At 44.8% G+C, this 18,805-nt stretch overlaps 1 protein-coding gene across 8 annotated transcripts in view; it reads right to left on the bottom strand.

Annotated features, from left to right (window-relative positions):
* mpp7a (membrane palmitoylated protein 7a) overlaps nucleotides 1-18,805 on the bottom strand; it is a 519,275-nt gene that overhangs the window by 124,007 nt on the left and 376,463 nt on the right. For all 8 annotated transcript variants that reach the window (XM_041184801.1, XM_041184806.1, XM_041184807.1 and 5 more), the window contains 2 exons: nucleotides 2,970-3,166; nucleotides 2,407-2,471 (listed from right to left, as the gene is read on the bottom strand). In XM_041184801.1, the coding sequence (XP_041040735.1) occupies nucleotides 2,407-2,471; nucleotides 2,970-3,166 (262 nt within the window). The remainder of the gene's footprint in view (nucleotides 1-2,406; nucleotides 2,472-2,969; nucleotides 3,167-18,805) is intronic.

Raw genomic sequence — 18,805 nt, 5'->3', positions numbered from 1 at the left:
TAATGAGCTGCACTTAGTTTGGACTTTGAGGTTTGTTTGCCTACCTTGCTTCCGGTAGTACTTGTGGTCATCAGTGTCGGGCTTCGCAGGCAGCCCCACTTTTAAGGGCGCTCATGGGCAGGTCTCTACCTACCAGACTAGCCATAAGGCAGGGTGGCTTTTTAACGGCTGCAGGGCTAGGTCTTGCTTGGGGAAGGGGAGAACTGGCCTCAGGTAAGGGGCGGGGCTGTATTTGGGAAGGGGGGTATCCAGAGGGCACATGTTGTCTTTGCAAGTTGCCTCAAGATGGTGAGGGCTGAGGAAGGAGTCTCTAGAAGAGAAGAGGCCAGATGGAGATGTAATGGTGTGAGAGAGAGAGAGTGAGTGGTGATGTCCCTTGAGCTGGCAGTGAGTGAGACACCAGTGAATGTGTGATGGCCTTGTGAGTGTGAGAATTCAGAGTGATAAGATGGTTGCCTTACCCAGGCAGCAAGAATTAGATCATTCATCTGTTTTCTGCACTGGATGGCAGACCTCTGGTGTGCACTGGCATTGACCACCTTAGCCACCGCCTCCCAAGCTGGAATGGTGAGACTGATGGGCCTCCCACGGCCAAAACGGGGGTAGAGGACATCGTGGTGGGCCTCCACCATGTCCAGAGGATGCCTTTGGGGTGTGTCACTGAATTGGGAGGCTGCATTCTTCTTGGCTTTTGGGGCCATGTCTTCACCGGAGAAGTCCTGGGCTGTAAGCATTGAGAAGTGTGGATGCAGCTGCAGTTTAAATATGGCACCCTGTGTGAGGAAGCAGCGAGGTAACAGGGTGACGGCCAAATCGTAGGCCTCACACCAGCAAGATGGCGTTTTCTGTGCCTGCATAATTAATGAAGTGGGAATAGGATGATACGGCATGAACACCCGCCATTGCGGCCAGCAGGTAAAATGACTTTTTTCCTGCCCGCTACCGCACTTTGTGCAAATCTGGGATAATCTCACCCCTTGCATCAGGTTTTTGACTTGACGTGTTGGGCCAGGTTTTTGCTCCAGAGACAGATAGCTTGAGTTGAGAAATTTTCCAGCTCGGCACATGTACCTTGGGAGAAAGTGTCCTGAAAGGCACTATTTTCATTTCATGATGGTGGGTGGGGACGGAATCAGATCTGTCACCCCCAGGTGCAGATCGGAGATGGCCATAAGGGCAGCTGAGTGCCAAGGTGGGCTGTTTAAAAGGCTTGCCTTGGTTGTCTGGGACTTTGTCCCAATTATTTTGTTAAACGTTAGGCCTTCTAGCCCACACCTCTCACACTTGTCATACCCCCATCCACGCCAACACATGTCCCTCATCACCTCCATGGCCCCTTAGAGCTTACCATGTCAACTTAATGCCAACTCGTGCTTCCCAACCCATCCTTTGTCCTTACACCCTCCATGACAACTCACCCAGTAACAACCATGGGCAGACATTATGAGCCATGTTGAGATGAAATATAGATATAAATATCTATTATAGCTTTTACTATTATAAACGAACATTCCCATTATTGAAAGCCCATTCAAAACTTTAAAAGCCCCGCAAATACTTTATTCCTTATCAAAACAAGATGATTTGTATTCATAAACCCACATCAAAAACAGCTAATCTTTTAATAATCTCTTTGAGTTGTCCATCAAATTATGAACTTACAAGCCCCCTGCTGAGATAATTGTAGGTTGTAGGACACAGCCAACCATTAATAATGATATAATGGTAGACATTAATGATAGTCATTAATGATAGTCATGTCACCAAACAGCTTTGTAATTGCTAGAACAGATTTCATTCAACTCTCATTGACACAGGCAGGCTGTTTTCTTTATTTTAAAGATTTAAAGAGTTAAGAGTTAAAAAAAACTTGATGGCTCAACAGTTTTACATACCTTATCCACCCTTTACATGCATTTACATCTCCTCCATAACTTTAACTTCATGGTTCCCACACTGCAGGATGAGGCCCTTGCTATAGCAAAAATAGGGTTCTGTTTGAATTCAGTACTGAGTTCAAATGGCCCTGCTAAGATTGGGTTTCTTTCATGTGAGCCATGCCTCCCCGACTTTCCTCTAACAGTGAAAATGGGATTTGTTGCCAATGGGGCTGGGATTTCTGGCTTTAGGGCCTGTTGCCTTTTCTAAAGACCTGTGGAGTCTCCATGACTCCGTGAAAAAAATGGCCAGTTAACTCTGTTTCTTTCTCCACAGATGCTGCCTGACCAGCTCAGAACTTTCATCATTTTCTGTTTTTATTTCAAATTTCCAACATCTGCAGTATGTTGATTTTGAAGGGGAGAAATAAACTGGGTTAATTTACGAGATGGAAACATCTGAGGTTTCTTCGCTGATGTATGAGAGCAAAAAAAACCTTTTTAATAATTACCAAGTCTACTGACTTACAGGATCGTCTGTTGGAATTCCTTTGTGGCTGAACAAATGCTACAGGTCTTCGAAGTGCAAATCTCCTGCAAGAAGCCAATTACAAAAACTGTTAATATTGGAACTGGGTTTGATGGAAGTACAAAAACTTTTAAGAACAAATATTATAGCATCATATTATTCAAGTAAAACACTGCAAAGCAAAACAATGCATTTGATTTTACTGTAGACAAAACAAATCCTTAAGCTTTCAAATTTTAGTTGCAGAGCCAAAAAGCTGTTAAATCTCAGCTCTGTGTTGCACATCAAACTGTTTTCCATTGTCCTATTCCAAAACTGGAATGCCACTGATGGTATCATTTACTGTCAACTACTTCAACCAGATATGAGGAAATCCAAACTATTTTGGCATTGAGCTTATTATTTATATACCCTACACAAACATTCTGCTTTCATATTAATATAATCAGAAAACAAAGGCTTCTAAGATACCTCGTTCCAATGTGTATTTTTAGCACCAAAGTATGCTCATGAGGTTTGTTATATTATTGTAACTGTCATAAGGCTGTGTACTTAGTGATTACCTCTCTTGGAATTGCTTTGAAGGGATTAGTCCTGCTCTCAGATTGGCATCACACTCGCGTTTGGCTTGCCACCAAGTTGCATCATCCTGGCTGACGATCTGAAGGATATCTCCCCTCTTGAAAGAAAGCCCAGCTTCTTTACATGGAATTGCTTTATCCTCATTAGGGTCATAATCAAATAAAGTCCTAACAAACATCTGGCAAAAAAAAGTCATGTTTATTCATGTTTATATAAGACATGGCTATCACATCTTAAATACAAGAAATAACTCAGATCCGGCAATACTGTGGTACATTACAAAACTGAATGAATGAAGCAGCTCATTTAGAGAATTTGGGGAGGGACAACAGAGGAGGAAGATAATTTCACAGGATTCCGAGAACCCACATCAGTTACAAACAATAATCAAGTGTCAAAAAAAATGTGAAATTATTAGGCAAATAAAAAATGTACACAACTTAGCCAAATGAATATCTACAATCACACAAACTGCAGGGGTTCAAGAAAGAGGCTCACCACCACTTTCTCAGGGGCAATTACAAATGGGCAATAAATGTTGGGCTTTCCAGCAACATCCTATGATTGTTAAAAAAAATCTGCAAAGGAGTTCCCCAAGTATAAAGGTACAAACTTATTTCATTATTTGTAAAGTCAATACCTCTTTCACATACACAAGAAACTACTGCCAAATGCAATAGCTGTGGCTGATTCTCTTAATTCAGAAAGCCAATTATTGCTTTAAAGAATGGATAACAATGTTCACTGCCACTGTATAACATTTGTGATCACTGTACTTTGCCAATGGGTTAATATGGACAGGAGACATGAGAATTAGCACTTGTCCTTCAACATGTAACACCAATCTATTTTTCTAGTACATTTATCAAGTGCTGTATCCTTGCATGCTCCCAAAACTTGTAAACATCATTCAACTATGGCTACATTCCAATTCAAGATTATACAGACATGTGCCAAACAATTTATAAACAGGGACCCACAATCAATCATATTGGCATTCAAGCATATGACGGTGATACAGTTAAGAGCCTGTTTCCTGCACATGCTCACTGGAAATCATTGGAAACAGGAGCAAGTTTTTGCTAACAAGCAGTTTTCCCTAACCACAAGAGTCCTCGGTTTGTTTTTTCTCAAAAATGAAAAGGTCTTACGTTGTCACTGACTTTGGATTTATTTTATTAAAAATAAAAATAACATAATTTCTTAAATGCCCTTGAAACAGCTCCCATAATTTTACAATGAACTTAGTCAATGAATGCCTGAGGCATACAAATGACAAAGGTCCCAGGTTCAGTCCTCATTCTCTGCTGAGTTAGCTGATTTCAGCTGTGAGGCTTCAACAGGCCCAGAACAACTGCATCAATACTCCTCAGTTAAGGACAGGAACATCAGCTACAACAACCTCTCATGATCACTTTCTAACAAAGACTGCTAGAAGTGCCCATGTGTAGAAGTCAAGCAGGAAAGGAAAGGAAAACAATGGATTCAATTGTAATGCTCCTCCAATCAAATAGCCTTCCCACATTCACCAGAGTAACTGATGACCTTGCCTCCAAAATGTCAGAAGTGAGGATGTTTGCTGATTGCACAACAGTCAGTACCATTCACAACTCCTCAGATACTGAAACAGTTTGTGTCCACATGCAACAAGAACTGAACGAGATTCAGGTTTGGGCTGTTAAGTGGCAAATAACATTTGTTCAATACAAGAGCCAGGCATGACCATCTCCAGCAAGAGAGAATCTAACCATTCCCCCTTGACATTCAACAGCATTACCATCACTGAATTCCCATTATTAACACCCTGGGGATCACTATTGAACAGAAACTTAACTGGACCAACCATATAAGTATGTAGGTACAAGAGCAGGTCAGAGGCTGGGATTCCATGGCGAGTAACTTACCTCCTGACTCCCCAACGTCTGTCCACCACCTGCAAGGCACAAGTCAGGACTGTGATGGAATACTCTCACTTGCCTGGCGAAGTGTGGCTCCAACACCACTCAAGAAGCTTAATATTATCCAGGACAAAGGATCAGTTCCTCACCCACCACTTTGAACATTCACTCCCTTCACCATTGGTGCGCAGTGAGAGCGTGTGTATCATCTATGAGATGCACAGTAGCAAATCACCAAGCAGTACCTTACAAACCTACAACCTCAATCACCTAGAGAACAATGGTGCATGGGAACACCACCAATCTGCATGTTCCCTTCCAAGCCATATACCATCCTGACTTGGAACTATCTCACCATTTCTCACTGTCGCCAGGTCAAAATCCTGGAACTCCCTCCATAACAGCACTGTGGGTGTACCTCCACCGCATGGATTGCAGTGGTTCAAGAAGGTGGTTCCACCTTCACCTTCTCAAGGGCAGTAGGGATAGGCAATATATACTGGCCTTGCCAGTGATGCTCACATCCCATGAATGAATTTTAAAAAGTCGACCACTGAACTCAAGCAAGCTGCTAATAACTTCAACAAAGGGTGAGAGAAGCTAGCAGAAAATGAAAAGATCCACACCTCCCCCCACCGCACCTTAGAATCTGTAGAGTACAGAAGCAATTAGAAACAGAACTCTTGAAGAGTGGTCAATGTAGATTTGAACCTAAAAGGGTCACAGAACAGAGTGTGGAATGATCTGATCAATATTTAATTCTATACGAAAACAGACAAAAAGATTATCTGGCCATTTAGCTACTGTTTGCGAAGCCTTGCTGTTTGCAAATTTGTTGACAACAATCACTAAACTTCAAAAAGCATTTGTTGTTCTCTTAGGCAATCCCTTGAAATTGAGGATGACTTGCTTCCGCTCGGGTTCAATGGGTTCTGAGATGGCTGATAAGTTCAATGTGCGATCTGCAGACTCTGCCACATGAGGTGCAGGTGGTGCTTGAAGAGTCAGGTAGATGAGTTGTGTGGAGGTTTGTGCACTTTCTCCAATGCTTTGATTTCGCTGGTGTTTTTTCCGGACAAAGTCTCTTAATGCATTTGGTGCTTTCCCAAATGAGCCTTCTCCATTTTGATCAGTCACAAACCAGGGACTCCCATAAATCGGTGGGGGTGTTTGGCCTCTTCAGGGATGCTTTGAGGACATCCCTAAAGCGTTTCTGCTGTGCTGCTGAGAGTCTCTTGCTGGGATCGTGTTCAGAGTAGAGTAGTTGCTTCAGGAGTCTAGTGTTAGGCATACAAATGACGTCCTACCCAGCGGAGCTGGTTTTGAGTGATTAGCGCCTGTTGCCTTGGAAGAGGATGTTCCTGTTGGACTGCCATTCTTGCGACTGGATCTGGAGAATTTTGTGAAGGTACCGCTGGTGGTACTTCTCCAGTGCTTTGAGGTGCTTGCTTGCCAAAGTCTCCGAAGCATACAGGAGTGTGATAATTATTGCTGCCCTGCAAACCATGTCCTTAGTTGCAGGTTTGAGGTCCTGGTCCTTAAATATACTTTTCCTTAGTCAGTTGAAGGCTCAGCTGGCACACAGGAGATGAAATTCATCATTACCTCTAATGTCTGCCTTCATTGAGAGAAAGCTCCCAAGATATGGGAAATGGTCCACATTTTTTCAGCTTCGTGCTGTTATCTTAATCAATGGGGGCGATGCGTTGTGCAATGGAGCTGGTTGGAAGAGGACCTTAGCTTTATGGATACACAGTGAAAAGCCCATTTTCTTATGTTTCAGATGAGTCATTGATAAGGACCTGGAGCTCAGTTTCTAAGTGAGCAGACACACAAGCATTATCTGTATATTGAAGCTTAATTACTGAAGTTGGGGGGATTTTGGTTTTGGATTTAAGGCTGCTTAGGTTGAACGGCTTCCCGCCTGTTCTCTAAATTATCTCCACTATCTACCAATCAGTAAACTTGAACAAAATAATTAAGTGAGGGCATTAGATGATTATTCAAATAGAAACACTGCGCAAAGGTACGGGGAAAGTCAGGGAAATGGCACTAGGTCATAATGCTCATTGGAGAGCTGGTGCAGACATAGAAACATAGAAACTAGGAGCAGGAGTAGGCCATTCTGCACTTTGAACCTGCTCTGCCATTCATTATGATCATCCAACTCAATAGCCTGCTCCCGCTTTCTCCCCATACTCTTTGATCCCTTTTGATCCAAGAGCTATATCTAACTCCTTCTTGAAAGCATACAATGTTTTGGCCTCAACTACTTTCTGTGGTAATGAATTCCACAGGCTCACCACTCTCTGGGTGAAGAAATTTCTCCTCATCTCGGTCCTGAATGGTCTACCCCGTATCCTCAGACTGTGGCCCCTGGTTCTGGATTCCCCCACCATCGGGAGCATCCTTCCTGCATCTACCCTGTCTAGTCCTGTTAGAATTTTATAGGTTTCTATGAGATCCCCCCTCATTCTTCTGAACTCCAGCGAATATAATCCTAATCGATTCAATCTCTCCTCCTACGTCAGTCCCGCCATCCCAAGAATCAGTAGGGTAAACCTTCGCTGCACTCCCTCTATAGCAAGAACATCCTTCCTCAGATAAGGAGACCAAAACTGCACACAATATTCCAGGTGTGGTCTCACCAAGGCTCTGTACAATTTCAGCAAGACATCCCTGTTCCTGTACTCGAATCCTCTGGCTATGAAGGCTAACATACCATTTGTCTTCTTTACCGCCTGCTGCACCTGCATGATTACCTTCAGTGACTGGTGTTCCAGGACACCCAGGTCTCATTGCACATTCCCCTCTCTCAATTTATAGCCATTCAGATAATAATCTGCCTTCCTGTTTTTGCTACCAAAGTGGACAACCTCACATTTATCCACATTATACTGCATCTGCCATGCATTTGCCCACTCACTCAGCTTGTCCAAATCACACTGAAGCATCTCTGCATCTTCCTCACAGCTCACCCTCCCACCCAGCTTTGTGTCATCTGCCAATTTGGAGATACTACATTTAATTCCCACATCTAAATCATTCATATATATTGTGAATAACTGGGGTCCCAGCACTGATCGTTGCGGTACCCCATTAGTCACTGCCTGCCATTCAGAAAGCGCTTTAATTTTACACGCTAATCTCTTATGTGGGACTTTGTCGAAAGCCTTCTGAAAGTCCAAATAAACCACATCCACTGGCTCCCCCTCATCAACTCTACTAGTTACATCCTCAAAAAGTTCCAGTAGATTTGTCAAGCATGATTTCTCTTTCATAAATGCATGCTGACTCTGTCTGATTCTGTCACTGTTTTCTACGTGCTCAGCTATTAAATCTTTTATAATAGACTCTAGAATTTGGCCAACTACCGACGTCAGGCTGACTGCTCTATAATTCCCTGTTTTCTCTCTGCCTCCCTTTTTAAATGATGTCTAAATGAGGAGCCGAATGGCCTCCTTCTGTGCTGTTAAAATTCAGTGATTCTGTGAAGTGGTTGCTAAATTCTTAGGCACGCCCTGGGGATGTGAAAGGGTTTAGATAAAGACAGTTCTTCATTTGCCTGTACAGACAACTTAATTCTGAACTAACAAAGACAAACACATGATGGACAAAGAGAAACAAGGTTCAAGAAAAACTTTAAGATAAACGCAAAATACTGCGGATGCTGGAAATCTGAAATAAAAACAGAAAATTCTGGAAAATCTCAGCAGGTCTGGCAGCATCTGTGAAGAGAGAAACAGTTAAAGCTCCTAGTCCGTATGACTCTTTAGCCTACTGTATTCGCTGCTCCCAATGTGGTCTCCTCTGCATTGGGAGGACTAAATGCAGACCGGGTGACTGCTTTGCAGAACATCTTAGCTCAGTCCACCAGCACAACCCAGGCTTGTCGCTTGTCAGTTCAACACACCATCTTGCTCTCATGTCCACATGTCTGGCTTTGGCCTGAGGCAATGTTCCAGTGAAGCCCAATGCAAACTGGAGGAACAGCACTCATCTTTCGATGAAGTACTTTACAGCCTTCTGGACTTAACAGTGAGTTCGACAACTTCAGACTATGAACTCTTTCCTCCATCTTCACCCCCTTTTCAATACGTTTTTATTTTTATTTTTTGTTTTGCTTTCACAGGTCGCTAACCCTTGTTCTGCGATTTACACATTCTGCTATCTTACCTTTATGCCACTATCAGCACCTGCCTTAGTTTTTAACACTACAATTAACACTCCCTTTGCCCTGTGTCTATGACATCTTTGTCAAATTACTCCTTAGCTCCTACCTATCCCTGACCTTCTATTTTGCTCCAACCTCTCAAACAGTATAAAATCCATCACATTTCTGCCTCTCTTCAGCTTTGAAGAGTCATACGAACTTGAAACATCAACTCTGTTTCCCCCTCACAGGTGATGCCAGAGCTGGTGAGTTTTTCCAGCATTTTCTGTTTTTATTTATGATTCAAGAAAAACTTGCTGGTCTGTCAATCCTGTTTATTATGTTGTGCACCCATTGAAAGAGTTTGAGTTTGAATGTACAGTGTTAATCATCCTAATTTGAATTCCCCATCTGACTGCCAGCTCTCAAGGATTAGGTAATAATATATTGTTCCTTGAAGAAGGAAGGAAGGGATGAAAAACTAAGGGGGAAAGTATATAACATCAAAAAGGGAACAGAAAAACTGCACATAATACCCACTTCCTCCACAGATAATGGTTTGGAGGTTTCACTAGATTTCCCAAAATCAACTGAAATCAATAACTAAAAGATTGAAGAATTTCACAAATTAGATCCAGCAAATTGAGTTTGCACAAGGCTAGTTTAAAAAAAAATCACACTGAAAGGGAGGCTGCCCACAACACTGGTCACACTCCCAAACCAAATAATCACCATGGTACCCTTCTGCTGCTTGTGGCTGCTTGCGGGCCTTGGAAGAGGCTTTTAATTTTAAGATAAAAGCAAAATAATGTGGATGCTGGAAATCTGAAACAAAAACAGAAAAAGCTGGAAAAACTTCGAAGAAGAGTCATACGAACTCGAAACGTTAACTCTGTCTTTCTCTCCACAGATGCGGTTAGGCCTGCTGAGTTTTTCCAGCTTTTTCTATTTTTGTCTCTTAATTTTAAGATTTGTTAGAGCACAGGGGCATTGTATTTAACTTTTAAAATCGCTGACTTTTTTTTGTTTACTAAAAACTGACTGCTGCACACCAATGTGACAAACAAATTGTTCATTTTTTAAAAGTTGTTTTCATTTACTGACGGGTGGTGGATGAGAAATTCCATGCGTATTGCTTCTGAAAAGCCACTTTTAAATATATCAAGGAATATCTTAATACGATTTTTTTGAATTATATTCTAAAACTATGCTCCATTAGGCAATAGGTTTGTGCAGAAACTTGATCTGAGCAAAAGATTTGCTTTGCAAAATGAGCACAATTCTGAGGATAATCTGCGCCCGATTGTACCCTAAGTGACTCTTGGCTGCTTTGTTTAATTTTTAACTCAATAAGTAATGATTAGAGGAAGATTAAGTGAAATTATGATAATTATCTGCATTAACGGTTAATGAAGAATTTCAGCTTGATCAACAGATAGGCGGTACATTAGTTTTAAATGGAGTTTGGCACAAAGTTATAGAAATGTGGCACTTCTTGAGGAAGAACAGCTTAAATTGCTCTAAACAATTACAGAAAGTTAAAAAAAATACTTAGGGGTGGAATTTTCCGTGCCCACTGGCATTGGGTGTGTTTGGTGACATGAGTGGACAACATGGTGAGAAGGCCATTAACCAGTTTCACGACGTCGTAAAACCAGTTTGCGATCGTCCGCTCAGACGGTCGATGGTGACCTGCGTTTCACGCCATCGGACATCGGGGCCATCGTTGTAATACATCTGCATATCATTATAAGGCCAGCTCACCGGAATCATCCCCCTGCACTGGATCGTCTGCCCATGTCGGCATGATTGCATGGTGTTTCACAACAGCATGTATAAGGCGTGCACTTGGCGGGCTGCTCAGAGGTGACTGCACAGTAACGTTACACAGTGCTCGCCTGGGTTGCCTGTTGGACTTCAAGGTTGAGCCAACTTGGGGGTGGGGGGGCAAAGGCTGCCCTGCAGTTGAAATGCGTTTGGGGGTGAGGGGGCAGGACAAAGGCTGCCCAGTGGCCAAAGGTAGAGCAAAGCATGTGGGGATTGGGTAGGGAGTTGGAAGGAAGCCACTTAATAGGAAAACCTTGTATAAAGTGACCGTTCCTCTGCAGCTTAGACAGTTCAGAGGCAGCCATATGACATACATGGAGTCGGGCCTCTAGTTTATCTGCCCACTCAAGCAATGCAGAGGTATGAAAATGCCACCAAGTGTTCCAGAGCTTTTCACCCCTTGGGCACAGACTGCAAACTAATGAGCATTTTAGTGGACTGCAGAACAGTTGGACGACTGGGCATGTTGTACAATCTCCTTCCTAAAGCTGGTTGTGGAGCAGTGGGTGGTGAAGGCGCTCACAGCCCCTTGCAATGTCATCACCCCAGTTTGGACGAGTCTCCCCCATGGTTCAAGCTAACAGTGCAGCCTTGCAGTGCGGGTTAAGGGATTGCCTGCACTGAGTTGAGAGCACAGTATGCAAGTCAGTGGGCAAAGTTGCTGTCAATTGGTCAGGTGGAATGGGGCAGAGATGGTTGTGGTTTTGGGCAGCCATGCGGTGCACTAATCTCTGGCCATCAGCTAGCACTCTCCAGAATGCATTAAGAGGCCTTCAGAGTTAACCAAGAGAGGCTCTTAAAAACCCAAGCTAACCAATGCATCTCTCTCTTTCACCCTGCAGGATGAGTACATCAGGAACATGGAGCCTGGAGAACCCATTGTATGCCTCATGGCATAGAGAGCAGAGACAATGGAAAAGAGAGCGATGGAGGTGCCTGGCTGCGCAGGTGGAGAAGAAACATCCTCAGGAAGAAGGGGAGGCTGGTGCTCCGACACACGCTGCTGCAGAGCCACAGCAAGCTGTCGTTGGTTGGCGCTTAGTTAGACCCAGGGTCTATAGATGCCGCCTTTCATTCCTGCAGATAACCGACAATCAGTTTCACCGAAGACTGCGCATGCCAAGGGAACTGGTCGGTAGCATCTGCCAACTACTGCATATGTACATGGAGGGCATTCACTGCCAATGACCATGAAAGTGACCACGGCACTCAATTTTTACGCTATTGGCTCCTTTCAGGATTCCAAGGTGACCTCTGTGGGACATCACAAGACTCCACTGACAAATACATCCATGAGGTCACAAAATGCCATCTTTGCAAGGGCACACAACTTTGTGCATTTCGCCTGGGACCAAGAGAGCCGGGATGCAACAGCGATTGGAATTGCCCAGATTTCGGTGTTCCCACAGGTACAGGGTGCGATCATATTGTGCTCAGATCTCTGTTGCAATAAGCAGTCAACTATGCCAGCCACAGGGGCTTCCATTTGCTGAATGTGCAGCTGGTGTGCGATCACCACAAGCGCAATCTGCAGGTCTGTGCACGGTTTCCAAGGAGTGTTCACAACTCCTACATTCTCAGTCGGTCACAGGTCTCTGACCCTTGCAGGGTCCACAGAGGCTGCAGGTTTGGCTCCTGGGGACAAGGGCTGCCCACAGAGGATGTGGCTGATGTCACCTGTGTGGCAGACTCAGACTGCAGCAGAGCAAAGGTATAACAAGGTCGTGCTGCAACTCACAACTTGGTGGAGCAGACCTGCAATATAGTACACAGAGGGTATCACACATGTCGTTGCCTGCTGCGCCAATGGGGGGAGAAGCTGGCTGAGGGGGAGATGGAGGAGCTGGAGGTCTCCTCCGATGAGGAGGACATTGATGGTGATGAGGGCGAGGGGGTCCTTGAAGGTGACGATGATGGCAATGGGGCCCTTGCACTGGCCAGACTAGGCAGGTGTGCTTGGGAGGTCCTCAATGCAGCTAGATTTGTGGAGGATGATGATGACATGCAGTGAGGAGACACCATAGATCCTCACATTGCATCTGTGAGTGTTTGACTCCAGTCTGGCTTACATCGGTGCACACAACCTGTGATAAAGCTCCTGTCATGGAGACAGAGCGGAGGCCCTAATAGTCATTCGATTGCAGGAGGATGATAACGACATGCAGTGAGGACACTCCACAGATCATCACAAAGCCTCTGAGAATGTCTGACTCCTGTCTGTCCAAGGGCAGCTCGCTTGTGCTCTATGATCAGGGTCATATCATGAAGACACAGCCATGAAACATCAAAAGCACCTGATCCTTTGTCTGCCTTCAGCGCCTGACCCCTTCTCGAGCACAATGTCACTGGTCACAGATGTTGAAGAGATGGGCCAGCCCCACTTCAAGGTGCTCAGAGCACACAGAGAGAATGTCAGAACTCTGACGCCTGCCCACGACATTCTGGCAGCAATAACAAGCACCGACGAGGTCCCATGCAGGGAGTAAGAGGCCAGATCATCACATAGGTGTGAAGGCTGCACAAAGCACAGGGAAGAGGCCCTAGACTGAGGCACCTGCCTTTATCTTGTGCAGAAAGGTTTCTTCACATCTGAGTGACACAAACACTACTCATCAGAACAAGGAGCCAGAGGCAGGGAGACATTCTTGGGAGCTTATTTACGATAGTGAACATAATGTGCATGTTATTAACATCCGTGCCCAGGCTGTGCAATTACATTTCTTAACTTTCCTAACCCTGCCACTGTGTCTTGGTGCACTCCGGACATCCACACCGGAGGTGGAGGCAGCCTGCTGACTGCAACGCCCTTGTCTGTGATGATTTGGCGGGTGTCCTCTGGGGGGCCGAGGCCTGCTTTTGGGGTCCTGCTGTATGGCAGTGGCAGTCTCCTCGGCCTGTGGAGCTGGAGATGCTTAGGTTACAGGAAGAGGGGGATACGAATGGGCCGGATACTCTTGGGGTCACCCGGATGAATGACCCCAGGAGGTATACCTGCTGATCCTCCTCCCTATGGGTACCTGAGGGCCCCTGGCTGACTCCTTGAGAAGGGGTAGCTGGAGTGAGATCGAGCTGCCCCGCACCCCTTTTGCATACACACTGTTGAAAGCCAACTATAGCATCAGCAATGGAGTACAGCCCGCAAGGCAGTACAGGAGTGAGATCCTGGACCAAGGTCCCCATGGTGGCCGCCATCCTACCAGTGTTGACCTCAGTGCATTGGCATGTCGGCACTAACACCTGAGAGTAAAGGCAGACAGACTCCTCCATCATGCTTTGTAATCTAAGGAGTGCAGCAGACATTCCTTCTTGATATTCCTGAGCTTGCCTTTGCAGGTCCAGCAACCTTGGCATGATCGAGTCCAGAGGCTCATCATCTGAACCGGACTCAGCAAATTTCTGGCCTCCAGCAGTCCTCCGAGTGCCGCACACCTGGGAAGTCCCTGTAGCCGTCTGCTGTGGTCAGAAAATACAATGTGTTCACCGTTTGTGATCCCGAGGCTACTCTAAAGCTCGGTCCCACTGAGGTGCATGTCTCTGTGCTGGTGAAGGGTGTGCGTAAGCGCTGTGACAAGTCTTCAGGGAGGGTTTCAGTGGATTCCTCTTCTGAGCTTCCCTCGTGGACTCTCTTGACTGATGCTCCACCGGCTGTTGCACTGATGTGCCTTGGGAAGCAAGGAGAGATAATTAGTACATGGCAGTGGCCTGTGAAACAGGACACATCACTCACTGCATGATTGGCTGATGGATGTTGCACTGCTGGATCCTCACTTGGTAGAGCACTGCCGACCTCACCATCAGTGCAGGAACGGTCCAGGTCCTTGTTGGTCAGCTGAATGGCTCTATTTTCGAAGCCCGTGAGGGCCTTGATTTCAGGCATTCCTCCACCAGTCTGCGATCTTTCCCTCTTGTTTTGTGCCAGCTTGTCCTGCATGAATAGAGATGTAGACTGTGTAAGCGGGACACCTGCCAGACCATAAGCATGCCTGGCATGTGTGGGTGGTGAGTGATCCCATGGGCGGGATGAGGACAATGAAGGTGTGTGAGAGAGAATGAATGGTGATGTCCCTTGCACTAGCAGTGAGTAACAGCCCTGTAGATGTGTGATAGGTTTGTGAGTGTGAGAGTTGAGAATAATGAGGAGAGCATTGAGAATGGTGACTTAACCTGACGGAACAGAGGAGATCATTCATCCTTTCTCTGCACTGGGTGGCTTGCCTCTTTTGCAGGGCATTGGTGCTGACCACTGTTGCCACTGCCTCCCAAGCCAGATTGGTGATTCCCTGCTCCTCCTGTGGCCAGAGCAGGGGTAGAGGACATCACGGCGGGCCTCCACAGCTCAAGGGACATGTCACTAAACCAGGGCGGCTGCAATCTTTTTGCCTTTTGGGGCCATCCTGTCTTCCATGTGACAATCCTGGGCTGGAAGTACCGAGAGGTGTGCGCGTGGCTGCACATGTGGCACCCAGTGTGATGAAGTGGCGAGGTGATGGCGTGGTGGGTGAATGAGAGCCCGCCCACCATTGAAATGGCACATTCCCTTGAGTGCATAGGTTTGGAATGATATAGATTGAGAAGCGGTGCTCGACCAAATAAGGATCCAGCAGTGCAACATCCATCAGATAACCATGCTGTGAGTGATGTGTCCTGTTTCACAGGCCACTGCCATGCACTAATTATCTCTCCTTGTTTTCACAAGCACATCTGAGAAACAGCCAAGAGAGTCCATGAGAGAAACTCAGAAGAGGAATCCACTGAAACCCTCCCTGAAGACCCGTCATAGCGCTCACCCACACCCTCGACTAGCGCAGAGACACACAGTTTAGAGGAACCAATGCGGCTGGCAGGTAAAACGTTGTTTTCCTCGCCCACTACTGCACTTAGTGCAAATCTGGAATGATTCTGTCCTTACTTTTCCTAACAAAGTAATAATTTTTATCTCAGATAGCTGAAAAGCTAAATATTACCGAAGATGATAAAAATGTAACAATGAGCTTTAAAAATGGCCTGTTTGATGACGATCTGTATAATAAAGGAAAACCAAGGCTGGAGAATATTAAAAGACACCATCACTAATTTACTCTTAAAATTTCAGGTTGATGAGAATCAATCCCATATTCTTGAATCAGATAAATTTTATCCTGCTGTCACATATAAATAAATAAAAGCATGGATTTTGCAGTTAGTGGCAAAAGAACAGTGCTCACCTCACTGAGAACTGACCACAGAGTTTTGTGGTTCTGTCAGCATAGATGTCCTCTAATTCAGAATCTGTTCCAGTGAAGCGCTGTCTACAGGGGATCTGTGGTGTCTGAGACAGACGGTGAGGTTTTTCAATCAGGTTGATGAATCCTCACAGATCCTACAGCAACAACTTGTATTTATATAGCATCATTACATAACAACACCTCTCAAGGTGTTTCACAGGAGCCATGCAAAACAAAAGTTGGCACTTAACTACCTACAATTCCATGCAGATACAGCAAGCAATTAGAAAGGCAAATGGTATGTTGGCCTTTATTGACAGGGGGACTTGAATGCAACAGCACGGAAGTCTTGCCACAGTTGCACAGGACTTTGGTGAGGTCATACCTAGAGTACTGTGCACAGTTTTGGTCTCCGTGTCTAAGGAGTGACATTCTTGCCTTGGAGGCACTTCAAGACACTACTTAACGCCTACCTCTTTGACCAAGCTTTAGCTTTTTGTCCAATATCTCCTCTGTGGCTTGGTGCTCTAGTGAAGCATCTCAGAACTTTTTATATTTTTATAGCCTCTTCAACATACTAAGTTGATGTTGTAAAAGTTGGTACAGGTGAAGGTTCACTAGATTAGTTCCTAGAATGAAAGGTTTGTCCTGTAAAGAGCGGCAGAGTAAACTGGGCCTCAACTCTTCAGGGTTTAGAAGATGAGAGGTGATTTTATTAAAATATACATTTTGAAGGGGCTTGACAGGGTAGACACTAAGAGGTCCTTCCCTCGGGCTGAGGAATCTGGAACATGGGAGCACAGCATTAGGTTAAGGCGTTGATCATTTAGGACTAGATGAGAAGAAATTTCTTCACTTGGAGGGTTGAGAATCTTTGGAATTGTCTGCCTCAGATGGTTAAAGGACACTCCATCATTGAATATATTTAAGGCTGAGATAGATTTTTCATCTCCCAGAGATCAAAGGATGTGGGGAGTGGGCAGGAAAGTGGAGTTGAGGTCGAAGATCATTCATGATTGTATCAAATGGCAGAGCAAGTTTGAGCAGCCAAGTAGTTTACACCTGCTTCTATTTGTGTTCTTACGATCTTCTAAGGAGATATATGGACAGATTAACAAAAGCTTGGTCAAAGAAGTAAGTTTTAAGGAGCATCTTAAAGAAGAAAGAGAGGAACAAAGGTCAAGAGTTTAGGAAGCGAATTCTGCAGTTGAGGGTTTCTGAAGTTGAAGAAATGGCCACCAATGATGTAGTGATCAAAAGCTGGGATGCTCAAGAGGCCAGAATTAGAGAAGGTCCGATATGTCATGAAGTTATACGGCTAGAAGAGATGACAGTGATAAGGAGAGGCAAGGCCATGAAGGGATTTGAAGACAAGCATCAGGTGTTGCTTAATAGGGGGCCAATATAAGTTATCAGGTGATCAGGGCTTAGTGCAAATAAGGACACAGGCAACATAATTTTGGATGACAACAAGTTTATGAAGGATAGAATGTGGGATTCTGACAAGGAATACATTGAGATAGTCAAGTCTAGAGATAATAAAGTCACAGATCAGGGTTTCAGCAGCTGATGAGCTGAAATAGGGACACAGTTGAGTAGCATTAGGGAGGTGGAAATAGGTTGCAGTGATGTGCAGATATGTGGTGGGAAGTTCACCACAGGGTTAGTATGACACCAAATTTGCCAACAGTCTGGTTCAGCCTCAGACAGTTGTCAGGTTGAAGGATGTTGTTAGTCGCTAGGGGGACAGAAATTATAGCAGGAGACCAAACACAACAGCTTTAGTCTTCCCAGTATTTATTTGCTGGAAATTTCTGCTCATCCAGTGCTGGATGTCAGACAAACAGTGTAACAATTTAGAGACAGTGCAGAGGTCGAGAGGCGGTGGTGAGGTAGAACTGGGTGTCCATTAGCATACATGTGAAAACTGGCTTGTTTTTGAACGATGTTGCTGAGTGGCAGCATCTAAGTGAGAAACAGGAAGGACCAAGGATAGCTCCTTGGGGGATACCTAAGGTAACGATGCAAGAATAGGAAGAAAAGCTTTTGCAAGTGATTCTCTGGCTAGACAGATAAAAATGGAACCAGGTAAGAACAGCCCCACACAGTTGGGAGGGTACTGGAACACTAGCAGAGGTAGTTGATCAGATGATCTCAATCTTGGTGACAATGAAATCCATGAGCTACTTGCCCTTGATGTTGGGGGTGAGGATGGGGGAAACAGGGAAAAGGGAGTTTTAAGAGATGCTTTAAGAACAAAAGAAATAGGAACAGAAATAGACATTAAGGCCTCTAGCCTCCTCTACCATTCAATATGATCATGGCTGATCTTCTGCCTCAATCTGCATTCCCACCTTCTACCATATCCTTTGATTCCTTGAGAGATCAACAATTTGTCCATCCCAACCTTGAACCTACACAACCAAAAGATGCACACAAATGGACACAGTAAAAAATTAAGCTACAATTAGGTTCTATATATTCGAGTAGTGAATAGGGAACTGTGAGAAAACATTAGAAAAGAATACAGAGTTTAAGTGATAATTCCCATGTTGAGTTAAAGTCGACAGAGGTCGGTGCAGTATGTTTGGAATATCAATGAAGTTTTACCCAAATTCAGAGACAGGTGTGGTGGGTGAATCAAATCCAGAAGCTATTTAAAAGGGTGGAGAAACACAGGATGCACTGATGGAAAAATTCCATGAAAGATTGAAGATCTTGGAGGCGTGCGCAAT

This window comes from Carcharodon carcharias, chromosome 3 (genome assembly GCF_017639515.1).
Source record: "Carcharodon carcharias isolate sCarCar2 chromosome 3, sCarCar2.pri, whole genome shotgun sequence".
Taxonomy (NCBI): Eukaryota; Metazoa; Chordata; class Chondrichthyes; order Lamniformes; family Lamnidae; genus Carcharodon; species Carcharodon carcharias.
Note: the sequence above shows the minus strand (reverse complement) of the source record. Positions and strands in the feature narration are given on the sequence as shown.